At 39.1% G+C, this 27610-nt stretch overlaps 1 protein-coding gene across 2 annotated transcripts in view; it reads left to right on the plus strand.

The window, feature by feature from the left end:
• Sgcd (sarcoglycan, delta (35kDa dystrophin-associated glycoprotein)) overlaps positions 1 to 27610 on the plus strand; it is a 546765-nt gene that overhangs the window by 183824 nt on the left and 335331 nt on the right. For both annotated transcript variants that reach the window (XM_013508746.1, XM_005376219.2), the window contains exon 2: positions 8644 to 8832. In XM_013508746.1, the coding sequence (XP_013364200.1) occupies positions 8644 to 8832 (189 nt within the window). The remainder of the gene's footprint in view (positions 1 to 8643; positions 8833 to 27610) is intronic.

The following is a 27610-nucleotide window of genomic DNA, read 5'->3' on the forward strand; positions in this document are numbered from 1 at the left end:
CTCTGGCTCCTCTTTATTGTCACCTTACCAGGATGGCCTCCTACGACCAGAGTGGGTCACTTTCTACTGTTTTTAATGGGACTCCTTTTGCTTCCTTTCTAGCATGTAAGTTTATTCCTCAGTTTTTTTGGGGGCTTCCTTTTTTGTGGTTCACATCTCCAACTAATATAGGAACTGGATGAAAACAGAAATAGGATCATTCTCTTCCTTTTGAAGATCTGTGCTTCCCAGGACTTACTGTGATGGCAGGTCTGTAGTAGAGGGTCAAAAAAGATCTTTACGGTTGAAAAAGTAGGTTTCCTTGAAACCTAGTCCTGGGCTTTTCCCTGTTTCTGTGCCCCATAGTACATAACTGAAGGAGAACTGTACTCATTCACGCTGTGATGAATGCCGTGTAGGAACAAGATAAGCTGAAGTGTGATGAGCTATAGAGTCAAGGAAGGATTAGTAAGATGCTGCTGGTGCCTTATTGTGCTCAGCTCTTCTGTCCTCATAAAACTGATGAAGCCCAGGCTATAAAGAAAAATCATCCAGAAACCTAATGGCTTTGATGCAGCCATAAGAAAGTTTACTTATTTTTTTAAGATCATCCCTGAAAACTTAATGCATTCTCACACCACAGATTGATAATGTAGCTACTATAACTTCTTTCCAGATAGATCTTTTGAGGGATGGAAAATTTTTTTCTTCTAAAGAATTCTGCTACAAATAAAACACTGAAAGCAGGTGGAAAGTGATGGCTCCGAATAGTGCTAGACGGGAATATGTCACTTACACTTACACAGGGCATGAGCTGTGTATGTCTGTGCCCCAAAACCTTCCGTTGTTTCTATACCTACCAAACGAGTATAGGAGGACAACAAAATTTTTCACAGTAGCTGTTTGATACCTACTAGATATAGAAAGGGGAGTCAGCATAGTGTAGAATTAATGACCTCCTGAGTCTGATCAGGCCAGTACCTTTCTTAGGGTGTTAAAGTTTGTCAAGAAGTGAACTCATCATTGTAAACCTCAGTGTAGTTTCTTTAATTAGAGGGACAGTGGCTACATGAATGCATAAATCCCTAGACTTGTTCTGGTTTAAGGATATTTCACAAAGAGAGTGAGATTTGTATAGGGTTCAGAGGGCTCCTTCACTGATGTTGGGTCATTATGAGGCTACTGAGAAAGTGGCATGGACAGCAGCAAGACACTGAGGTGTTGGTGTTGACTACAGTGTCCAAAATGAAAAAGGACCATGTGACCTAGAAGAGTGTTTTTCATGGAATGTCATACAGCGGATCCTTTCCTGGAGCTTGTAACGATCCATTCAAATGAGGTCCTTGATTCTTTGTTATATGACCCCAGGTATAAACATTTGGATGCCAGCGCTCACACAGTTGGAGCTGTCAAAATCATGCTTTAGTAATACACTCATTGAGAATGACATTTTTTGAAAATTTCATATCAATTATTTTTGACAACAAATTAGCCTAGGCTCATGGGTGTATATACTATGACAATGCTTTGAATATAGACAATTTATTCCCCTGCAGTGGCAGAAACAATTGAAAGTTTTGCCCGTGTTGTTCTTAGGAAAATATAATACTGTTGCATTTTGTATACAAGAAACAGATTATTTTAAAGTCAGCTGGATTTGTTTAGGAACAAGTGAACACTGAAAATAGCATCACGAAGAAGTAGTGCTTTGGATTTATGCATGCTTAGCTTAGCATGCATAATTGCATGTGCCTTTGGAAAGGGAAAGGTCTATAAGTTTTCATTCCTTTACTTCGATAGTATGGGCATTCTTTTACTTCCTGCTAGAGGATGCATTGTTACTTAACATTGCATTGATTTTTGTTTATTCATTCATGGAGCAAATACAAGCTTATGAGATACAGTTTAGGAGATACTGGTGTTCAAGGAGGTTTTAGAAAATAGAGCTGAGCCTATATTTAGAGAAATGACAAATATAAATAATTTAAAATCACATTAACCAATGTAAAACAGCTCAACAAACTGATGGGAATTACTATTGTCTTGTGATTGCGAGATGGATACCTTTGGAGCTTGACTCCTTTTTAAAATTCACCCCATAGATGCAAGAAAGGCTTTTACTGAATGTATTACATTGGTTTAGATTCGTTTTGCCGAGTTATTCAGCTTTTTAGAGTATACTAGATGCAGGATTATTATAACGGGTGGAAAAAAGTTGTTATTCATCATCAAGCAATAAATATTTATTTTGTAACTGTGACAGTTTGGACACTGCTATATGCTTCCTAGAATTTTAAATCAGGCGATCATTCCTTTGTTTCATCTACTGCCATCGTGTTTTACTGCCTCTTCTGCAACATCTGATCTTCTTATGCTGATCTCCAAGGCTAGCCTGATCCCAGCCAGTATTTTCGTCTTCATCTCATGCCCAGCTCCACTTCACCTGTTTCGAGCCAGTTGTGTTGTTGGCTTTGTATGCATCAGAGCCTTGGCCTTTGAGTTCTTCCATCTGCCTTCCATCTCGTCTTCACTTTGGTACCCTTTGAGTCTCAGCTCAAATGTTGCATCTTCACAGAGGTCGCTCTTGGTCAGTCATTTTCCATAGAATACCTGCCACCTTGTTAAACTCTAATATTGCTACATGCCTTTTACATAGGCACATTATCCCAATTTCTCCTGTTTCTTTATGCATTTACAGTGTCCAGTGTGACTATACGATGAGCTTCATAAACACAGGGTAACTGTTGCTACTTTCAGTATCTTAAGAACCTGGCACAGTGTCTATGGAATTTGACCAGTGCTCTGTAACGGTTTGGTGAGTAAGCAGATGCATGAAAAACATTTAATAACTTCAGTGTGAGATGGAACTGGAGTTAACCATGGTAAGCTTACTGTCGTCTTCCTAGAAACACACATGACGGCATACATTGAAGATGATCTCTAGGAGAAAAAAGAGAGAACACTGACTCACAATGAGAACCTGGAAGAGAGAAAGAAAGTTGCGAAAGTCAGGTAGTGCTCAAAGTGTAGATAAAGGGCCCTGGGCTGGCCAGGTCACAAACGCAAAAGAAAGATGAAGTTTCCAGGTGGGAAGGGAGGTTGTCACTATTCAGAGCTTCAGCCATCCAAGGATAGTGAGCATTTTAAAAAGTACATTGAATTTTAATGACTTCTGTGTTTTTTGTTTGGTTAGTTTTTGTTTTTTTTTTTTTTGTTTGTTTGTTTTCTTCCAGTACCGGGAATCGAACTCACGACGTTGCACTTGCCAGGCAGGCGCTGTGCCGCTGAGCTAAATCCCTGGCCCCCAGTGACTTCTGTTTTAATGTGCCAATTTTGATGAAGGAATACATGTCTTTCTTAGACCTAACAAGGATCTAGGAGCTCTGAGCAGCAGTGAGCATTAAGTGAAACAAATAGACAATAACACATGGATCAAAACACCAAAGATAAACCAAGGGCTTTTTTTCTTTGAACAGCAATAAGGAGTTGTACCTGTTTAATGACCGATTTGCCAAAACTATAAAAAACTCTAATGTTAAATGTACTCTGTACTTACTCGATGCCTTGGTTTTATTAACTGTTAAATAATTATAATGATGATGACTGCCTTGTAAATTTTCTGTTAGAACATGAGAATTCTTGAGAAAATGACTTGGCAAGGGTTAACGGGCTCAGTGAAGTTGTTAGCAAGGATTTTAAAAAACAATTATTCAACTCAAGAGGGCAAAACAATACCTATGCTCCTCTAAAACTTAATGTAAAAAACAAATAAGCTGCTGGTTGAAGGTGATGGCAATGAAAACCCCGGGATAGAATACAGCAAAAGTATGAAGGACGAAAAAGGTGTTTGTATAGGGAGAGAAGAGGAAGAGGGATGATCCAAGCAAAAATCACCAAAGGGGTAAAGATGGGGCTGGGGTTCATCTCTACATTGGGCTAAATCTGTGATTTCAAAGATGTTCCCTGAGGTACCTGCGTCAGTATCAAGTTTGATATTTGTTACAACTACATGTTCCTGAGGCACCCCTCAGCCTTACTGAATTAGAACTCTTGGTGTGAGATAGAGGACTCAGACCCAGAGTGATTCGTATGCATCCTAAGTTCTGAAAAATCGCTCCCACTGTAACAGAGACAATTTTACATCCCCCTGAGTCCCTCTTGGCAGCAGTATCTGTGGTGATGTTGCTCAGAGCTCTTGGTATATGCTTAGGATACTTGATGGGCGGACTAACAGGATCTGGGATTTGTGAGGCTAGAAGTTTGAATAACTTGGGTGGCTGCTGTAAGAAAAAAAGTTTAAAGATTAGCAGTGAAAAACTTCAGCTCAAACTATAACTAGGTATTTAGAATGAGAAATGAAATTAAAGTATTAATTTTTAAAAGGTAACATCACAAAATTTAGAATAATATTGTTAATAATTAACCATCTTGCATATTTCTACAGATTTTAGGTGCAGAGCCCTTGCCTACCTCTTCAAGTGACATCTATGCAGAGAGTGACAGTGGCAAATAGTTAATAGAAACATAATTATCTCCTATGGCAGTTTTGACAGAAAATTTTTAATTAGTGATGATTATGATACATAAAGTTTGCAGCGTTACATAGCGAAACACCTGCTGTACCAAATCTACAAACACAAGTGTTCTGATTCTGTTTTCTGTGATTTCTACAAAAAAGAAAAATGTGTGGAGCGTTCATAATTATATATAATGAATTGGAGCGTCTTGACAGAAGAGAATTTCTGTTTGGAGTAGACATCAATAAAAATTGAATTCTACGATTAAAATTTTACACATCTGAAAATTTCACACATCTGAAAATTTCACACATCTGAAAATTTCCTGTTCCCATTCCCTCTACCAGTACCATGGCATTTCCGGTGCTGGCCACTCTCACATTCACCCTGCAGGGTGTCCTTTTGGTCTGGTACCTTTCTGTCATCATGCTTGGGGGTTTTGTGTTCTAGATGGAAGTAGTATTCCTGGGAGATGCAACTATACCAGCAGCACTGGCAATAATGTCCCTCTTCAGGAAAGTGACTGCAACCCAATTAATATATTCCATAGCTCTTAAACCATATGAAGCCCTGATTGAATATCCTCTTCATGGGGCTCCAAACTACCTGTGAACCCGGTGAGAAAAATCAGGGTTTAACTAGTTGAAATTAAACCAGCTTATTTTTTCCAGTTGCAGAGAAATGTGGAATATGTACATGCATGACTGGGGCCCATTCCAAGAACTTGAGAGAGGCCTGTCCAAGGAAAGATGTGCGACTTCAGCTTCCTTTCCGGGGCAATAAATTTCTCCCAGAAAGGAACAAGAAAAAATACAGCATAGACGTTGTCTTTCTCCTTTTTGTCTTTAATATTTCAACATATTTTGATTTTTTAGTAGGAAAATTAATGATCTCAGCATATCTAAATTTTCTCTTTTTGTGTACGATTATTGATAACAGATGTATTCATTACTTTGTCTTTGCCTGGCAAGGCCTTGTCTTATAACCAGTTGCAGAAAATTGCTCACTCCTGTTCTTTATTTATTTTACAAGTTGGCAAATGGAGTATTTTGTTTCATGTGCCTCATTTGTTTAGTTTCACCAAATCAGTGAGGGGGCAAGAGCTTCATGAAATATGAATGGGCCGCTACACCATACAACAAAAGCTCTGAATTCTAACCCCTGCTCGGTTTCTAATTCTCCATGTGACTTAAAAGGGACCTACTACTTCCTGGCCTTCATTACCTCAGCTAGTCAGTAACGGCAATGGAGACAATCAGTGCTTCTTAGAAGCCCAAGGATTCTGCAGAAATGCCTCAAATGTAGCCAGACCCTTATTTCTGGTATTTTTCTTCTCCTGTTTTACATATAAAATTTTTCACAAGATTTTTGTCTTACAATGCTTATCCTATGCAAAAAAATGAAAGCCATATTTTAGATGTTCTCTCAAAGGCTTAGAGTCAGCTGGACGACTTTTTTCATACCCTAGATTCTACTGGTAGACATCAGAAGTTTATGCGCTAAGCTTCTTTTGGATTTGAATGCACAGTCAAGGCTCCATGTCATTGTTGTAGACCAACGCAATTCAAGTCTACCCTTAGCATTACCTGGGGAGCTTTTATAACTAGTGATTTCTGGGTGTTCTACTTGTGATTGTTAATGCGAGTGTGAAAGTTTTCAACAGCTGTAAAGTGAACATGATGTACATGTAGGACTGAGAATCCCTATTGAACTGATTACTGCATCCTGTTCAGTTCTAAAAGTCCTTGAATGAAAAAGTAATCACAGCCATGGTATGCAGATCCCCACCCTCTTATACTTACTGAACATATCATTTCAGTAAATGACTCTGTGTATCTAACTTATGTAATGATACTATTGGTTGAAGCAAGTGACAGAGAAAAGGCCTGGGGGCAGAATCACGAGGTTCCCTATATCCATGTGTGTGGTTTCTCACTGTTTATCATGCCTGCAAGAGACAGGGTGTCATTCATGCCCTTGCTCTGTCATAATCCCCTTAGCCAGGCACCAGTGGGTTCACTCTCTAATCTTAGTTCATCTCTTCCATAAATTGGGACACTGAAACCAAAGGACCTTGCAGGTAACAGTAAAAGATCCTGTGATTATTTTCATGTATTTGTATATATTAGTACATGTTTGAAGTAATCAGGTGTATATTCCTTGTGTGAAGTTGGTACACGGACATAATATAGCTCAATTCCATTTTTTACGCTTTTCCCATCTGAGCAAGATCTATCTTTCTACTTCCCATTTTTTATTTAGAATATGATTTAATGGAAGATAAAAGTACAATTTCCTTTGAGCTTAGAAGATACTTTCTAATGCTGACTGATTCTGGTGTATAAAAAGGCCAGTGAAGGATGACTCTTGTGTTCTCATCTTCTTCTAACATTCCTTATCTACAGAAGTTTGAGGAGCTGAGTAATGAATTGAGATCATCTTAAAGCATAAAGCTTCCTATCCGGGAACTGGTGTTTATGGAGCCTGAAATGGAAATTTGCAAGAATAGCGACAAGAACCTCCTGGTGGTGTTGGATTTGGACTGCTGAATACTCCCAGATTGCAGTGAATGGAAACTCCTTCATTTGCTCATAATTTTACAATTATGTTTTCATCCATTCTATAAATATCTGTGGGTACTGCTTTCAAATTTCAGCATTAAAGTATGATTTGGAATGAGGCAGATGACAAGTATGCCTGGTGGCCATGAGTTCTATGGGACAGGATTAGATTTTATGTGTCCATTTTGATGATTCTCTAAAATAATGTTCTAAACCATCTGGATGATGACCTAATAGCCAAGGTTATGATTTTGGGACCTGCATTTTGGTTTGTCATTTTGGTCATTTGGACACCACTAAATTAATTGCCATCGGCTTTGAGGAGAATAGAGACAGTGTGCCTCCATCAGGGCCAAATGAAGTGAAAATGCTAACAGCAAGGGTGTGCAGTAATCTGGACGAGACAAGCTGTAGAGGCCATGTCGCACAGCTCAAGGCGCAGTAGGGATGGATGCTATGGTCTGAACCCAGTGTGCCAAAGTCCTGGGTATCACAGTCGTGCAACTCAGTTTCAGCAAATCCTACTTCATGGCACTTGTTTGTTTGCAAGGTCATGTGATGGGCATTGTATAGATTTGTTTGTACCTAGCTTTTTAAAATGTGTTTTGACTTGAGAAAATGAAAGAAGGAAAGATTATGTGCATCTGTGTTGGAGGTTAATTAGTAATGCTAGTATAGGGGTTATTTTTGTCAAGAGCAGGGATTTAGGAAAGTTTTTTGACTTTCAAGGGGATTGATACATGACTTGAGGTTGACAGATCTGTTTATGACCTATCTCACTCTGCTGTGATCAGTGTTTAACTACTTCCTTTTCCTGTCAGCCTATAAGCTCCTCCAAGGCATGTGCACATTTTACTTGACTTTGACCCTTCTTTCCATTCACTAAATAAGTAAATTGACAGCAGTCAGACTTGCCTCACTCACAAGGATGTACATGGAGGGTAGTGGGATGTTTAGTACACTGTCTTTTGCTGAAGATTCCAGGTCAAATGAAGCTCAGCTATGGGTCCACCAGATTCCTTTTGAACTCTAAACAGGAGGAAAGGGTCCAATGGTTACCTTTACTACCAACCGTATGGCAATACCAGATGATTGCATTTGAAATTTATATTTAGTTCTCTCCTAATAAATTCCCCAAATAGTATCTTTATACTAAAAGGATGAAGTTCCAGGGTTAATTTATTTTCTCAGGTTAATTCCAAGTTTTGCTTTTAGGTCTTTTATAAGTTTCTGGAAAGAAACCAAGTTGGAATTCTGAATCAGGTGGAGAATGCCTACCTCAGAGCCCCTTTCCTTGTGGCGTATGTGCTGATGTAGGTGCCTCAGATACAGGAGGAAAGAGGGCTGTGTGAAATAGGAGGACTAAAGCAAGCACCCCAAGGAGCCAGTTTTGTCTATAGAGGACAGTTTTAGAATTGTGAGAGCCAGCCTTATCTCTCATCAGCTGATTTGTTCCTGTCTCTCTCTGTCTCTGTCTCTGTCTCCCTCTCCCTCTCTCTCCCTCCCTCCTTCCCTCGCTCTCTCTCTCTCTCTCTCTCTCTCTCTGGTTTAATGTCAGTGCTTTTCTCTCACCTTGTTTGTTTCAGATGCCTCAGGAGCAGTACACACACCACAGGAGCACCATGCCCAGCTCCGAAGGGCCACAGGTATACAAAGTGGGGATTTACGGCTGGCGGAAACGATGCCTGTATTTCTTTGTCCTACTCCTCATGATTTTAATATTGGTGAACTTGGCCATGACCATCTGGATTCTTAAAGTCATGAACTTCACAATTGTAAGTAGAACCACATTTGTTTGTTTTGTAGCCCTTGAGGGGAGGGGAAGCATAAAGCAAGATGAACAGTGATGGTGGCAGGATTCAAAATATACTGTAACCTGGTGTTGGAGTTCGAAAGAATTTCTATTCACATTGGATGTGGATGTGAACTTCTATCTAATATTAATTCGTCTGAGGCTAGTAATCCAATTTAGAGGCATTTCTGTTCTTTGGGTCCTTCTACATTCTTTCCTCTATTTGGGGGGCTGCATTATCTATCCTGTGGCTTGCAAGGACTTTGAGTGGATTATGCAGGAATAAATATAGAACAAATTCCAAGTACTGAATTTTACCCAATTTTGGGAGTGATTATAAAGGGTTTTGTGAAGTGTGGGCTGGAAAATATAAGCACAATTAAACTTTGAGCATCTTTTAAGAATTTTAGCTCTCTAGTTACACGTCCTTGCACAACGGTATGATTATTTGAGAATCTTCTCCGCTTCTGGAGGAACATTTTCGCCACTACATGGATAAGATGGAAATGAGAGAAATCATTTCATTGTTCAGGAATTTGTTTATTTTTCCTTAAATAAATTCTTACCGTTGGTGCCTAAGGTCCTTGTGCAGACTGAGCATTTACTTGTTGAAGTTCAAATGAAAAGTTTATTGTGGAAAAATAATTTGTCATTACTATGAAGTTTTTTACTTAGTGACTGTAGTCAATGTGAGCAATATAAATAATTGAACTTATTAGGGAGGAGACAGACAGTGGCCCTGAGAAACGATCCCTTGTCCTGATGTCAAAAGTTAATAATTGGACTGGTAAGAGGAACCACTCTTATTTGATAATTTTGTTATGGTTGCCTTTCGTGAACAATAGGAGTTTCATGTGAAAATCCCATGTACGATAATAGGCATTTATTTTTCTTAATTTTATGGTCATTTTTATGCTTGACACCTTGTACATGATCATACTTCTTTGCCTTTGGCCAGGCAGTTTTTTTGAGCATGGACTTCTCTGTTTTCCTTACATGGAGAGACTCCTGCTGGTGCTCCTGGGTCTACACTTAAGTGCATTGTATTGCCGTTAGCACTCCAGATAACAATTTTTCCATGTGTTTCCCAGAGAGGTGGAACTTGAGAGGAGGGAGGGCTGCATGGTTGCTTTGTGTGTCTTCATCCCTTATTTATGTTACAGATTTTTATCTGGGGGTGAAAGTTCATTTAGTTCAAACTATATGGAAAAGATTCTGTACTTCAGTATCACCTCTGGAGGATTATGAGTTATGGTTGAAAAAATTTCAATCTTTTAGTTTATAATAGTAAAAGACAAATTGACATTAGTTCACCTCAGAATTGTTCCCCTCTTTTTGAACACATTGATGCTGTATTCTTCACACTTTCTGACGTAGCTATAGAGGTCCTTGTTAGTGTCTTTGATAATGACACTACAACATCACTGCTGACGCAGTGTCCTGAATCTATTCAAATGTTTACCTTCTGTGGCCATTTTGTCTTTGGGAAAGAGCTAGAAGTTGCACAGTGCTAGATTTAGTGTATACGCGGATGAGGATGACCCCGACGGTTTCACAAGCCTGCCTATCCGTTGAATGGCACTCAGCAGCAGCATTCACCATATTCTTTATCTCACCCCTTTAAGACATTCATGAATGAGGGCTTCTACAACTGCTTCAAAATGTGGCCTGAGCAATGGGATAAATATGTTCAAAGTGAGGAGGAATATTTTGAAGGACAATATTACAATGTATTTGACTGTAATTTTTAATATTTAAACATTTACCATATACTTTGATCACACCTCCTTCTTATATTGGCCAATTTCCATGGAGATGTTTGGAGTCCAAGGTAATAGTGCTGTGGAGCACAGTAGATTCTGTTTCTTATTTGAAATTAGTAAATACCTTTTTTTTAAGAGAGAAAAAAACAACAAAAATGATACAGAATTTCAAAATGAGATGATAGGAAAATAACAATAGTTGTTATATTGCATATTATTACCTTCAAAGTAGTTTCCTGGATTACAAGATATAGGTATGCAAAATTGATCAAACCATACCGGCCCTAACTGTTCCTTTGAGTGAACTAATAGAAATTAGTAGTACAATTATCATAGCTATCTTGTGAATAAATTCCTTTTGAACTTACACTTTGTGGACAAGCAGAATTGAGAGATGTGTTTAAGCAGAGAAAAGAGACATGATCAGCTTTACAGCCCAGAAAGCCTGGCTACACCGAGGCCCTGGAATGAAGAAAGGTCTTGCACCTCAGAGTTGTAAAGGGTGCCCTGAGTACATCTGGTCTTAAGTCCAAGGAGTCACAATTACCTCCTGTCATTGTACATGCTCTATACTGTTCTTAATTTGAACTTTGAAGACTTATAGAGTAGAAGAGCTTTAGTATTGTAATATAAAAGAGAAGAAGGTAAAGCTTGGATAGTAACATAGAGAGGGATGATTCAAAAGACATTTAAAAGATGAAATTGATGCTTTGAGTACAGCTCTAGTTGTTGAATATAGGAATAGAGGGATGAGAAAACATTTTGAGAGATTTCCAGGTTTTGGCTGGTCAGACAACTGGAAGGTGGGGTCCAAAAAGTAAAAACAAATTTGTTACTTTCTGGAATTCAACTGGGATTCTGTGTCCCTTCAACCCTCTGCTTAAGACTAATCCTTTATCATCCTTTTTTTGGGGGGGAATTTTGTGCAGACTAGCATCATTTATAGTCCCAAATTTTAGAAGTAAAGAGGTGAAAAATAGGACCTCACACCTTGATAACCGACAATATACAAATATGGCTCCTAGAATGCGTTTTTGCTGGGGCACACTTCAAAGAAGTATATGTAAATGTATATGGAGAGCCACTTAGCTCTGAGTATATGTGAGCTTGGGGAGCGATACAACATTAAAGTAATAATCTATATGAAATCAACCATTTCCTGTAGTTAACGAAATTGATTGCTGAAGTCAAACGTCCTTAAAGCTTTACCAAACCAAGTACTTACTGAGGTGCGAATAATGTCATTATTAACCATAATTGGTGCTTTATAGCAGTAATGCATTTGAGGAAATAGAACTGAAGTGTTAGAAAATTGGTCTTACCCTACAAGTCAAAAGCATATTTCCATCAATCTCAGCATAAAACATATTCTTTTAGAATTATAATTCTGTGGCACAAATAATAATTTACTGACAATGAAGACCTTGCAAAAAGAATGAAGTATTAATCAGTTATACTGCAGAATGCAAGATAAAAGCGCAAAGGATAAAAAAGTAGGAGCTAAGCATTTTACTCGGAGCTTTAAAAACATCCATAGAAGCAGTGTTTTATATGCTGGAATCATTTCACAAATTGGGATTTGGGAAAGCTTACACTATAATCAAACCCTGGATAGAAGTGAACCAAGAAAATGATGTCATCTGAAAGTTTCTGAGGGCCTGGCAAATTATCCACAATTGAGTATCTAGCATCTTATTTGTTGTCAGATTTGCATTTCCATGTCACCCTTAGGGGTGTATGCTAAAAAAGCCCTTCCCGTATTGCCATTGTGCACATAGAACAAAAGTTTTGTTTTATTCTTTTTATTTTTATTTGGTTTATTGTTTTGCCTTGGAGGTAAGTACAGAAAAAATTATTTTGCTTTCCTCTGCTCGTAGCAGAATATTTTGCTGTTCATTTCTAGTGAATGAGAAAGGTTAAACTTTTTAAAGTTTTTCTCCACATTGAAGAGCATGGCTTTCACTTATGCCACAGCATAGCAAAATCAAATGAACTATAGTTTATCACACACTGTGCTAAAGGAAGGAAATAACATTTATTGTGTGTCATTTGTGCCACCTATAATATAAAACACTTCAGTTCTCTAGTTAAATTGTAAAACAACTGTACACTTTAGGTACTACTGAGTCAATGGTACTGAAAGAAAACCCAGAGAAGTTGAATGACTCACTGATAGACACACAGCTTTTCAGGGAAAAACAGATATTTGGTGTCAAAGCTCAACCCCACTACATTGTTACCTATTACTATATCAATAACTATAAAGATCTGGGTTTTCAAGAAAATTAGGGAGTTAGCAAAATGGATCATTATGTTCATTGCCCATTCTGTATCATGAGTAATAATTTCCCCACCCATCTGAGGCATCAGTGATGTTTTCTGTGAATGTTAAGCTTCTAGCTCACTTTCCTTGTACTGTAAGCAGATAGCTGTCTTCTTGCATTGTCTTCATCTTTCCTTGGTCCCCTTGGGTTAATATAAGCATTTAACACAAATGTAATGGTGAAATGAGTCATGGGCTAGTGTGAGGTTTCAGTGAGTTGATTTATGCTAAGAATGCATGCGTGCATTCATTAATTCATTTATTTAGAGACAGGGTCTAACTATGTAGTTGAGGCAGACCTTGAACTTGCTATGTAGCCCAGGCTTACTTAGAACTCAAGGTGATCCTTCTGCCTCAGCTTCTAGAGTGCTGGGGTACTGTGCCGGCATGTTAAGCACTTACAGCAGCATCTGACACATAAGTAAGCAGACTCAGTGTAGACAGCAGGAAGTCACAAGAGACCCTTCCCAGGACTGTAGTGATGGAAGTCTCAGATACTGCGGACAGATGTCCTGAGGTCAATTCTTGGTTCTGCCACTTAGTGTGTGGTGTTTGACAAATTTGTCAAACTTTTTGTGCTGCCATTTCCCATTCGTAATAGCAGGACATTTCTCAGAGGACTGTTGTAAATAGCAGAGGAGGTGAGGAATGTCCAGTGTTGAGACCAGAGCCTGGCATACAGTCAGTGCTGTGTATGGTCTTTGAAAGCATCATTGACATCATCATCACTGCCTTTTGCAAGCTGGGTTTGTGCCAGCCCTTGTGGTGCCGCAGTTTGAAAATATTGTCTGTCTTAAATTTTACCAAGCTGGATACCATTATGATACCATTTTCACAAGGGAGAGAGAGGTTCAGTAACTTGATTTGGGATCTCAGAATTATACAGTGGCAGAGTGGTGATTTGAAGCCAAGAAGTCTGACTATGGATCCTGGCCTATGAGATATGTTGACATATTGAGCATTGCAAGAAACTCTAGAGTGATTTTCATGGATTGCATGCCTAACTTGGCAAGCAATGAACTCCATCACCTGACTCCTCTCGGGATCGTTATAGAATTGAATTGTTAGGCTGGGTGTCTTCTGAGGCACCCTTCTGTTGGACACTACATTGTTTCTTTTGGTCCTTCCCATGGTCATGCAGTGCCTCACTTAATAGAAGGCTACTGTTTCTTCTGCCAGCATTTTCTGTAGCCCAATCTAAATAAACTGGCCTTGAAGACCTAAGTACTACAGTACTGATTATCTACCCTATCATTTAGTGCAAGTGGTTATTAAGTGGCAAACTAAAAAAGCTTCAGAATCATCAGTATGTGGCATGATCTCTTGCTCCAGTGCATGTAAAACTAAATGCAATCGAAACTCTGAGAGTCACTTCATTAGACAACCTCATTTTACACGTGATGTACCCAAGGTAGATCATGAGGTCTTCTGACACAGTTCAGTCACGCCAGCTTCCCTGGGAACTTCTCAAGGGCAAGGGTTATGTTCCATTCATTGTTATAGTCTCAGCCTAGTAGCTGATACACAGTTGGCTGTCAATATCTGTGTGTGCGTTATACTTTGCCTTTTGTAGAGCACACACTTGAGATAATGTAGGTCAACCACTTGGTCAGTGCTGGGTGTACAATTCGTCCTTGTATTATCTATAACTGTATAATGTAGATCTTGACTTATGGCTCTCTTTTTAGCCATAAGAACTGCAAAATCGAAATCATTATTATTTGTGATCATGTAAGAAACAGACGTCCATTTGTTTAAAACCTTTACACAGCGTATTTTAAAAACTTCCCCAATATTCATAAAAGGTCCTGTAAGGCAGGCACCACTGTTATCCATGTTTGAAGATGCACAGTATGAGAAGTACAGCAACTTGCCCAAGGTCACATGCCCAGTGAGTGATGAGACTAGACTTGAGTTGCAGGAAATCTGGCTCTGGAGTCTATGTTCTTAATCAGTACACAACGCTGTCTGTTTTCCAAGGGCTATTTTTCGTGAAGACAAATTGAATTTGTGCAGTGTGATGTCTACAACATGATTTATTTACCCTAAAGGAAGATAGAGATCCACTGAGGGTCAGGGGAAGGCATTCTAATACTTGTAAATTGGACACATTGTAAAACAGTAAGAGCCAGAGAGAATGGCCAGCATGTTCCATAACTCAGGACACTGACACAACATCTGTTTTGGGAAGGCTCAAGGAACTGTGACCCTATCAAGCGAACTCAAGCAGAGGAAAGTGAGGGTGCATATGCCACGGGATGAGGAGAGGGACCTTAAAGGAATGCAGGACACTGGTGGGAGTAGGGGTGAGCCTCAGCAGTGGGACCCAGTCCTCTGGGAATGCCTACCCTCTGTCTTTCCTGGACCCTTGTAATACTCACTTTGCTGGCCTTGTAATACTCACTTTGCAGGAAAGGTTCCCCCTCTATTTTACCTTTTGCTGAGGTGATCTCTTTCTTTTGTATATTTTCTGCTTGCTTGCAACTTCAGGTTGCATGTGCTCTGACCTTCCCCATGTAATGATTTTCCCTTTTGCCCCCCTCTACCTGTCTCTGTTTCCTGTTATTACCCAGATTAAATCACAGCAGAGACCCTATTGTCCCAGTATATTTTGCACATCACACTGTAATGTAATACATCACAACCCTGATGTAAACCCCCATCAGGGTCAGAGACATTGGCAGTTATGGGATGGACAAGCAAAGACACATGTTACTGAGGCCTGTACTTGAAGGGTGTGGACTCCCTTTCCTTAAGAGAGGCCAGATTTCACTTGAAAAGTGTGCTGACATTTGACCTTCTCTCCACATTGCCATTTTAAAGATTCTTTTTTCTTATTTATTCTCTGAGGTTATCCCAGGTTGAGCCCAGGACTCCCTCCTTGGCTGTGCTTGGTGTCAATACTCTGTGTATTTATTTTCTCGCCTGTCTTCCCTGCTAGTGTAAGCTCCAAAGACAGTCACCTTAAACTCTTCACCTTTATATACACAGCTCATAGAAGGTACTTAGAGAATGTTTACTGAATAAATGAATGGGGCAAAGTTATGAGTAGGTAGTCACTTTAAATTAAAATGTATAAAGATAGGTTAATAGAGCTTTATATGGCTTTTAAAATGAAATATTAGTTGATTTATTGAGGTAGACAGATCATAAATGAGATGAGTTCTTGAATCTGATTATGAAGAAGTATTTTTAATACAGACACTCCCTCCAGTGTATCAGCTACCTGCTACATTTTAATTACATGAGAAGAGAAGGGTAATAATGGAGCGTGAAACAGATTAGGAGCAAGAGACTTCATTCTAGCTAATATACGGATTTGCCAGTGAGAGAAAGTGATATTATTGACTTAGCTGAACTTTTGCTTTGCGCTGGTAATGAATATGTAGTGTGTGTGTGAGTAGCATCTATGTCACTGTGGATTCCAGCTCTCCTCGGGTAGTTGGCAGGGCTTTCTGTACTAATAACACTGTGCATCCACAGCCAGTACTTTGACTTTTGCGGTCCCTTTTCATCCATTAGCTCAAATCCGTCAGTCTAAACAATGGCCAACACATGATTCTTTGAAATCTGCATGAAAATTTTAACACAGAAAAACAAAAATCAAACATTTATTTTGCCATAGCCAGTATGGCTTTTTGTGTCACATTTGGTTTGAAGATATTGAAAGTATTATATACTTTTGCGAGAATGTAAATCAACAGAGAAGACTTTGGCATTATTGGTAGAGGATGGCATGAATCAAGACGGCAGTGTGATGATGGGACATGTCGGACATGTTTGCCTCAATTTAGTCAGTATCACAAGGTGCAGAGTAGAGTAAAATGGCCCTATGCTTTAACAGCTATTTCATAACTTACCAAGAAAAATAAAATACATGTATAACTTTAATACTTTCCAAATATAGCATGTGTTTTAAGGTGTGTAAGAGCAGAATCAACTCAAGGCAGAAAATACTGGAAGTCTTCCTGAGCTGAAACCTAAGGGCGCATAAGTCTTCCAATGATGTGCAAGTCACAGAAAGCCCCATGTTTGTAATCTGGATACCAGGGCATTGAGCCTGTGTGAGAACCCCAGAGGCAGTGGCTGTGGTGTTGGGCGCTCAGGCCACTGGGTAGGATGCGCTCCTGTGGATGAATAGCAGGAGGTCGACACTGGGGAAGTGACGCAGGACGCAAAGCACTCTCCAGAGAGGTCAAACTGAGAAGTTTGAATTCTGATTGTAAACAAAGTACTGTGCAACTTCACCCTATTATTTAGATAATGCTCATGACCTCTGCCATTTTTCAGACACCAAATATACTTTTAGGGTTCTAGAGTTGAGAAAAATCATGTTAGAAAATCTCGCTGGACGTCTTTTTTGTCTTCATGCATCACAGTTTGTGCACGCAGGGGAAATTTTAATTCTTATCCATCCCATGACTCTGAACTTGGATAACCTCAGAAATCAGCACTTGTGACCACAGCTCAGGAATCTGTCTACTGTCACTGAGGCATGAAGCAGTCATGGGAGAAAAGTTGCAGATCTCGATGGGCGTGCTATCGCAGAGAATGTCAGGAGCAATCCGCCCACAGTAGACCAGGGGTTAGACTGTTCAAATTAGTAAAAGAACCAATAAGCATGATGAGGTTTAGCGTGTGGTTTGCCTGAGACACACCAGTGAGGATTTCAAGGCTTAGGGTGGTCTTGTAAATACGCTGTACAAAGACACTGTTTACTTGGGAATTACAGTAAAACTACATCAAAACTCAGATCCTCAGCCATACTAGCCGCATCACAAATGTTTGACAGATAACTGTCCATTGAATGCAGAAGATACAGAACACTTCTAGAATCCTGAAAAGTTCTTTGTTGTGGAATTGGGCCACAATCTGGACTCTCTAAATCTTGAAGCCTTGAAGGAAAGAAAATGAATAAAAAATATTTAACAGAAAGAGGCGATGAAAGTGTTTCATAATTTGATACACAGATGATCAAAAATAACTAGTACATTTATAGCAGCTTTGTGTCTTTCCTACACACATTTTGTGTCTCTTCAGTATTCTAAATAGAGAAGGTAGCAAGGTGAGCCTGTGGTAAACTTTTCATCTTGCCTCTGAGGAGCAAGGTGGATATTTGTAGGGTAAAGAATTGTAGCAAGGAGGTACAGCCAGGGACTGTTTTAGTTCATTCTGCTAATGTGGAAAATATGTGGTTTGGGCCACATGATACATTAGTTTCTGGCCCTCCCATACCTCTTAATTCAGAATGAAAGAGGTGGAAACATTTTGTATTCTCTAGAAGTGTGTGTGCCTGTGTGTGTGTGCACACCCATGTGTACTTGTGGATGTATGTACGTATGTGTGCATGTCCAGTCTGTATCTGACCAGGTAAAGGTCCAGGACATATAGCTCATGTATCTTTTGAAATTTTCAATTGTAATTCACTCAGTTGTTTAATGAATATTGAATATTGGATCCTGTTACCTATTGCTACTCAACGAACAGCTTTAAAACTTAGTGGCTGAATATAACAACAGCAATTCATTTTGTTCACAGTTGTGTAGTTTGGGCAAGGCTTAGTGGACATGGATTGTCCCTGTTCTGTGATTGCTAGCACCTGAGATGGCAGACTTGAGGGCTGCTAAATGTTAGCTAGGTCTCAGCTGACCACAACACCCACAGTGGTCCTTCCATATGAACTCGTGTACACTGGATCTCAGGGTGTTGCTAGGCTCCAAAATGTGTTTTGCTTACAGAATGTGGAAGTGCATAGCATCACAGAGATCCAGAAGTCAGGGAGCATCGCTGGTCCTCTGTTCTGTTGAAGACAATCACAAAGTCCTCTAAAAAGCAACAGACTCCACTCCTTTAGGGGGACCACAGGTTTCAGAGCAGTGTAGGGCATGCGTGATTGCAGTGGTTTGAATGTGTCCCTCACCCATAGCCAACGATATGTCCAAGACCTCATTTTCTTTACTAAGTTTATTGATACATTTTAAATATACATAATGATCACATTCACCACAGAGACCTTGTACATGATGTGTCTTAATTCCTCTTTTTTTCTATGTTTAATGTTTATTTAGATGTTACAGAATAAAAGGCCACACATCACAAAAATGGCAAAATACAACACACAAAATTCTGAATAGACTTTGGATATGTTTAGTGTTAAACTCCGAGAGCTACCAAATTTTGCAACTTTCTATTTTACTCTACATGGCAGTGTTACCCATGCGGAGTTAAATAATGTTAGCAGTGATGGTATAAAGCTGTAAATCCACCTAAATAGAAAGAAACCAGAGTCATAAACATGCTATGGCCTATCATCATACACTTATAGAAAAGATGCCTGTTTTGTTTGGTTTGGTTTTTGTTTTTGCCATTTGAAACTCACAGCTATGAGAGAGAAGATACTTCAAGTTTAAGAAAACAAAAGCCATGCAGAGTTAACTCAATGCTATATAGTTTGGTGGCCAAAAAAGAGAAATCTTAGAAGTTAATGTATCAACACCAACATTTCTAAAATCTATCTATCTTAAGGATATTTTGTGTAAATTTTGAATTTATAATAGAGGCTTGTAGCAATTTATTTTAATTACACAAAAGTAGGGTCCTCATCATTTGAGATCTTCTCATTGCTTTTGATTTTATAGTTACTTGTGCTTTAAGATAGGTGAAAATTTAGCTATGTGTCTTGTGTTTCATACCTTCTTCATAATATTTTCCTGTCTAATTGTGTTTTACTTACCTTTCTGTATAAAAGTCTTACGAGAATTTTTTTTTTTCAGTTCATGCGCTGATTGAGCTTGAATTGCTCTTATACAGCATTTTACAGGAAGAGCAGATTGTAATTCTCAACCTTTTGTTTGTTTTGGTCTGAAGAGTTGAAATTATTGCTTAATGAGAACATTATTTTATTACTTTTCTTTTCCTAAAATTAACAAAAAGTTCTCAATAAAATATACAACTTCTCCGAGTCCTTAATTCCTCCTTTTGTTACACCCATTCCCCTGCCCTCGCTTCAACCACCGTTCCCCTCTTATTTACAAAAAGTTTTATTTACATTTTTCCTTCTTTTCTCATTTTTTTCCTTTTCCCTTACTTCCTGTGAATAAAATTCCCTTCCTTCCAGAACATGTATTAGATATTATAAAATAGGAAAAAAATGTCCAAGACCCAATTCTTGGATTCTATGAATGCCAACTTATTTGCTGGAAAAAGGGATATTACATTAATTCATTAATTAACTTGAGAAGAGGAGATTTGTTCTTGATTATTTGGGCAAACCCTAAATTGAATGGCTGGTATCCTTATGACTAAGAGGCCAGGGAAGATTCGATACAGACAGGAGAGGAGGAGACAGGATGATCACGGAGCCAGTGCGGGAGTAACACAGAAAGTAAAGGAGTGTCAACAGCCACCAGAAGCTGGAAGGGGAAAAAGACCAATTCTTGAGAATGTCCAGAGGGCATTCGACCCTTGTGACAACTTGACTTTGCACTTCTGTCTCCACAACTGAGAGAAAATAAACATCTGTTGGTTTGAATCACTGGTTTTGTGGTAATTTGTTCTGGTAGCTACAGGAAATTGGGCCAGCACCACTGCCCTCACCATCTTTGGAAAGTGTCTTATCTCTACCCTAAGCACAACACATATGTGAACCCTAGGTTGGCATTAAACACTTTTTGGGCACACCTTTCAGCTTCAGGGTTACTGAAAATGAACACTGAACATTAGAACTTGCTGACATTGGGCCTCTAAGTATCCTCTGAGGAGTCTGATTATCTCCTTTATGTGTAAGAAACAAAGTGAGCCCAAGAGACCTTTATAAACCTGCCCAACTTTTCCAGCTAATAAATAGCAAGGTGAGACCCAGATAAATCTAACATCAAAGTTTATGCTTTTTATTGTATAAAAATGTTTACTGTCAAAAAGTAAAGCATGTCTGTCATAAACAGTAAAGAATTTGCTTGTGTAATGTGTGGGGGCCGTAGTGGTTACTGAGTAGCTAACACTGATGAGGAATGGGGATTTAAAAACTGCTCTGAAACTGGCTTAACTGCTGGCTGCTTCAGCAGTTTTCTTTTCATGAATAATTTTAAGAGGATGATCTCTACGTAACTGGTGCCTGTGGTATAAGAGTCATAGTTTGGTTGCCTCTTAAGTTATTTTTCACTTTCCTTAAGCCACATGTAAATAATCCCATTATTGCTATGATAAACAGTGGTAAATATGAGAAAAGAATTCTCTAGTAGGAGGGTAGCCTTTCTGTTGATCGGAGAATCACAACTCAATGACTGTGAGATGCAATTATGCATTTCGACCCGCTTTCAATTACTGTGTAATATTTTTAATTGAAGTTCTTACACTTCTTACCTAAAAGTACTGAGGTCAACCTCTCAACTTTAAAATAACCAAGAATGAACAGTGGGTATTAGAATTTGGCAACATTAGGCTGGGGATGCCGCTCGGTGACGAGGCATCACACACGCTGGGCAAACACTCTGCATTCAGTCTATAATACTAGAAAAACAAATCTTGGGGCTGGGGATTTAGCTCAGTGGCAAAACGCCTGCCTGGCAAGTGCAAGGTCGTGAGTTCGATTCCTGGTACCGGAAGAAAAACAAAAAAACAACAAAAAAGGAAAGAATAACAAATCTTAGCATCATTTGCATTTTGGAAACTTGGGCAAGTCACTGAGTCAGTGGCTCTGATGTGTACAGCAAAAGACACACCCTTAGCTAACCACAAATTCGGGTGGGTGCATTTCAGTGGGTTTTGGCACTGACATTCAGAACTATTATCTGCTATGTTAAAGAAACATTTTCTCTTCATGTAACAGTCTCATCATTATAAAAGAGAAAGCATAGTCCCTAAACCCATGGAGGAAAATTATCTTGTGGGTCCTCAGGTCCTCACTGGGTTAAATTGATCTGCTGCCGTTCAGAGCTGGCTGCCATTTAAGAAATGAATGTTTCATAGTTCACATAAGCAATTTCAGATATACTCAGTTGAAACCTGCATTACAATTCTTGGCAACGAAGGTCTCAGCACTAATTTGTGTCTTTTTTTCATTCACTAGTGGAAAGCCTTGTGCTTTGACTTTTGTGGTTTTCTTTTGAAAGGAATTTCCTAGTCCCAATTAAGTAAATGTTCCTATTTGAAATCTTCACCTCTTCAAATCTAGTATTATTATAATTACATCCTGGTGACAACTAATGGAAAACAATTATTCATTCAACAAGTTGTTGAGCTTTTTCTGCGAGCCAAGTGCTAAGTAGCTACTACAAAAGTGGGCTGCAGGCTGGAGGTACACAATCCAACAAGAGCTATTGTCCATCTTACCTCCCAGAGTGTTCTACTGGTAGGGGAAAGGTGGGAATTAATCACATGGTCAGAGCAATACCCTAAAGAAACAACCTCAATTACATACTGTAAGAATGTATGAAGGCATGGTTTGGCATAATCAAAACAGACTTTCGAGATGGAATAGCTGCAAAGATGCCAAAAGTGAAGAGAGAAGAAAGAAAGCCAAAGGTGAGAGAGGTGGGTGGAGACCTAGTAAGCATTGCATGTGAACCCTGGGGAGTCTGACAAGTTTCCTGGAGAGGGGTGAGCCGAGTGGATCCGTGGGAGGAAGTAGAAGACAGTAACAGAAAATGACTTTCCTTTGTCCCTTATGCTGTTGACCATGTCTGGTTCAGAATGTACAGTACTCATGTAAAACTTGTGGGATTGAAGATAAATGAAACATGAGAAGCACAAAGGAAAGAGAGAAGACTCATAAATAGGAAGAAAAGTAAAGATGAGTCATGATAATTGCTTTCTTATGGACCTTTTGGCTACAGTATGGTTGAAATAGGAAACCTCACCCATAAGAATAAATACAGGCTAATTCTCTATACTTAGTGCAAATCTTTCCTTTCAGAAAAAAAGGCTGGACCATCATAAGGTTTTGCTTTCTTTATTAGCACCAAAGAATATTTGGCTTTTCACAGGTGCATTGATGTGGACCTCAGGACTTGCAGACGGCCTGCTGTCATTAATAGAATGACATGTGTCGAGAGGTTAGTTACAGGCAGGCATGGTACTGGGCACTTGCATGGGCTCTGCCATTCTAATTCCTGTGACAAGCTCAGCATACAAATCCTGTAATTGTCCTCTTTTTCACTGAGGAAATAAAGGCACACAGGAAAGGTTAAGTCACTTTCCTAGAGTTGCACTAAGTGGCCAAGCTAAGACACAAAGCAAGGCCAAACACGAGCTCTCAGATCTGGACTACACCCTCCCATGATATTCTGCAGTCTGATAAGACAATGATATTATTCCTCAGAGCCCTTAGTCCCCATGCTGGTGGCATTATCGAAATGTCTCAAACAGGCAACAGGAGACACATGAGAAGTGCTGACCGTCTGCAGAACTCTAACATTCACTCATTTCTGGAACTTAATGCCCGCTTGTGAATATGATACTTCTGACTCCCAACTGACGCCATGTCTACCATGAAGTTTTTTAAGAAATTGTCTTCTCTCTTTGTGTTTTCTAATGGATCTTATTGATCTCTTTGCTTTTATTGGCCAAATTGCTTAGTGAACTTAGAGAGGTTATGAGGCCTTAAAACCAGCAGACTTAATTCCCCTGAACAAATCCTTGCAGTCCACACTGCTTGGATTCTTGGCTCATTTTCCTTTGGACTCTCCCTGTGCAGTTACTCTGAAGTTATGTTGCCAGCTGGTACAAGGAAGGATCCTTATAGGTGAAAAACATGATTTTAGATAAGAGCAGCATGATTTTACAGGCTTTTGAGAAGACAAATGTAGGCACAAGCCCCTGCTCTGCTACTGATAAGCTGGGTGATACTGTACTAGCAAAAGAGCTTACTTTTTTGAGCGTTGCCTTAGTCATTTGTAATAATGGGATTAATAATATCTGCATTGCTAAGGTGGGAGATAACCAGAAAGTAGAACATGATAGCCACCCGGTGTGAGCTATTATTATTAACAACATAAATGCTGGGGGAGCTGCTTTATACAAAGAATAGATTTGCTTGCTAGATTCAGCACAGAATCATGAGCTTACTTTCTTTCTTTCTTTCTTTCTTTTTTTTTTTTTTCTTTACTTCTTTTCTTTGCAGTACTGGAGGTGGAACTCAGGGCCTTTGCACTGAGTACATCATCAGTCTCTTTGCACCCTGCTTTTTGGAGACAGGATCTCACTAACTTGCTAAGTTATACAGGCTGGGCTCAGACTTGCAATCCTCCAGCTTTAGCCTCCCAGAGAGCTGGGCTTATAGGTGTGCAGCACCAGGCCTGGCTGCGAGTTCACTTTCAGAGGAATGACTGATGTCTTAAAAATTTATTTAATTTGGGTATTGCTGAAAACATTGCTGTAAGAATTACAATCAAATATTTTACTATACATGTGCACATTATTGCTGATTTAACTTGAAATGGAAATAGTAAAGTATTTCAGAGAAATAGTAAATAATTATCAATCTGGTAGATGAGGTAACCTATAAAGAAGGAACTACCAAATAGAGTCATTACTGGTTGGGAGGAAATAGAGAAATGAGAGGGTGAGAAGTTGAGTGTGGCATCTGCCATTCTGAAAAGATGAATCATTGAAGAAGCCTGAAAGAATGAGATGTTGATGTCCATAAGAAGAGTTATGGGAAATTCCAGGTAGAAGGAAGAGGAAGATGCTGCTTCAGGAAGTCTTAAGGTCCTGACTATGAAAAAACTTGGAGCACGCAGTCTCTAGGTAGTGGCAGGAAAAATGCGTTACATTCCAAGTCTGCTTAGAAACTGCAACCCTAGGGGAGAGGCTGCAGGACAGCGCTGTGCTTGGATCCTGCCATGCCCTGCCCATGGCCATTTAGGGGAGACCATTTCACCCAGAATGCCTTGCTTCTGATTTGTATGTTGTCATGCTTGCACTATAAGTCCTGTTTTAAGCCCTGTGTCAAGAGCTGCTCTATTTTAAGGTAGTATCCCTATCTCTCAATGAAGACTGAATGCTCAAATGTTGTGGTAGTAATGGTGTTGGCATGGTTGCTACTAACTTCATGATTAATCTCGAAGATGGCACTGTAGTAAAAAATTTCTACAGCGAGAGAGATATGGAAGAGAAATTTAGGAAAACACACTTCATTTGGTTTTATTCTCAGTGTCCACAGCAACCTTAAAATCTTGTAAATGGGTTTCACTGTTTAATCAGGCAATGATAGCAATCTATTAATTGCCATTTCTGATTATTTGCACTTAATGAAGGGGCACATTTGAGGAAATGAAGGACAGCTTAACCTCAAAACATGGCTTTACATCTTGGGTAATTGGCTGTAATTCTACGTTTATAGCTCTCCCTAAATTGTTTATAGCTCCAGATTGCTCCTAAAATCTGTGACTTTACCTCTTTTATTTCAATGGATGAGGAAGATTTTCTGATATGCTTTAGTTTTCTCAACTAGATTAAAGCTTAATTAGTGAAAAATCCAGTCTGTGATGTGTTTCTGAAGCTACCACAGCATAATTAATTTTAGTTAATTGCACAAATATCTTTTCCATGTGAAAAGTAACCCTTTTTATTGCTAATCTCTAATTGTCAGATTTCAGTTGATCTGTGTTTCTGAGCCTCATTGTTAATGCTGATAATTCTAAAAAGATTACTCTTTCCTTTGATTTATGAATTTTATCATGGAAAGCAGTGATTATTTCTACAACTTGTGTTTCATATTCTGAAAATGGAATGGAAAGAATCTACTAGACATTGCTTCTTTTTGTGGAAGCAAAAAAAAAATAGCAATATGATTTAAGTATGTTCTTCTAAATTCATTTTATCTCATAAAGTTACCTAGGCTTTTATATTCTCTTTGAATGACAGTTCAAATTACATTGATCAGCTAAATGTCAAAAAGAATAGCTATTAGTTTTTAAATCTCCCGATATTCTAGGATTTCTGTTCCTGAGAAGAATAACTTTACCATACACCTAGCCAGATTCTTTTACTGCATAAGCCCTTCCCTATGCAGGAGTCTTTAGAAAGCCCATGTTTAATCCTAAGGAATTATTCTCTAAATGCAAGCCTTCATGTTTGATTGGCATTTGGACTTTGTTATTAGTTGGTTCATAATTTCCCTAATAAATCTTGCATACACATTGAAACAAGTGAATGTTTCTGTTTTCTTTGTCCATGTTTTGGGAGGAGAAGATAATGCTGCAGGAAATCTTTCAGAAAATTCAGGAGCTGTTGCCCTTGATATCCAGAAAATGGGTAACATATCCTGAAATGGGTAACATGCCCGTGACTGGAACATCAATGGTGGCCAGGGAATGGGATTATGATTATTGGCCTGAGCCTGCATTGCAAGGTCGTGCTGAAAACCTAAAGCCTGTGGGCTGAGCAGTGAGGTATGGGGAACAGAATTAAAATGAGCATCATTTCAAGTGGAAAAGGACAGGGTCCTAGGAGTCACGGTGTGAATATACTGAGTTATATCAGGACTAAAACAGCTGAAGCACAGGCAGCCTCTTTTCTTTAGAGTGACTTTTGCCTCAAGATGGTCAGTGTATGTGAACTGTGATTCCAAAAACTACTCTCCTTTGCTATATTTCTCCAAGGTTCATTAACAGCCAGTATTGTAAAACCAATTCAAAAGGAACATGTTTTTGGTGCCTATCTTATTATTAGCTTCAGGGCTACATTCTTTAAAATGCATAATGAACTCCATGGCATATTTAGAATGAATGTGGTACTTTTCAAAATTGACTTTGGGTGCACTGCATGGCTTCTACTTGAAAGGAAAAGTGTCCGGTGAATGCATGAATTTAAAAACATTTGGTCTATCTATAGGCTGTAGTTGACGGTAAGCAGCTGAAAAAGGAGAAATGCAGTAAGTGTGTGACTTTCAAAGGATCTGTAAAGGTTCGGTGCCTTCTGAATGTTGTACGTAGACTAGAGGAAGGTCATTTTGCTCTGTGTGTTTGAAGTCAGCCTCCCTCCCACGGAGGGGTTTTTGCTCATTTCCAAGGATAAGAAATGGGAACTGGCTATTGTTAGTGACAGGACAGTCTTCAAGAGTAATGAGAGTCACTCCTCCTTTTCCCTAAAGATTGGTAAAGCGAAAGTACACAGTGACTTAGTAGCTTTTTTCTAAACAGCTATCATTACCATTTTCTCTCCAGAATCATAGAGAGCCTTATCACTGCGAAAGTCAGGACACTTGAGTTATGGTCTGGACTTTGTCTCAAGTTCTGGGACCTTTGGTTCACTCCCCGCTGGGCAGCACATTGAGAAGATGGAGGAAAGGCATACAGAACCAAGGGGTATCCAAGACAGCTTTTGTCTCTAACGTTGTACACATCTGCAACAGGGAGATGTGAAAAAGGTCTGGTTTGAAAATGGCATCTCCCTGAGACTTTTTAGCCATCTAATAAAATGTCTATGATACGGGGAAAATGAGGACTTACTCTATCAGCAAAGCTAGTCATGGTAGGCAATCTCTTGCCAAAATATCAGAAGAATTTTCATGAGACATGAAGGCTTTTGCAAATGCATTAAAGGACAGTTGAGGGTAGTGTGTATGTGATGCTATCAAAAATAAATATCCCTCCCCTCACCAGAAGTTCTTGTGGAAATGCTTTCTTTTGACCTATATTTGTGCCCTGGATGTAAAATTCACTCAAGATAGCAAT

The sequence above is a fragment of the Chinchilla lanigera genome, unplaced genomic scaffold (genome assembly GCF_000276665.1).
Source record: "Chinchilla lanigera isolate Chin_1 unplaced genomic scaffold, ChiLan1.0 scaffold00007, whole genome shotgun sequence".
NCBI classification, from domain to species: Eukaryota; Metazoa; Chordata; class Mammalia; order Rodentia; family Chinchillidae; genus Chinchilla; species Chinchilla lanigera.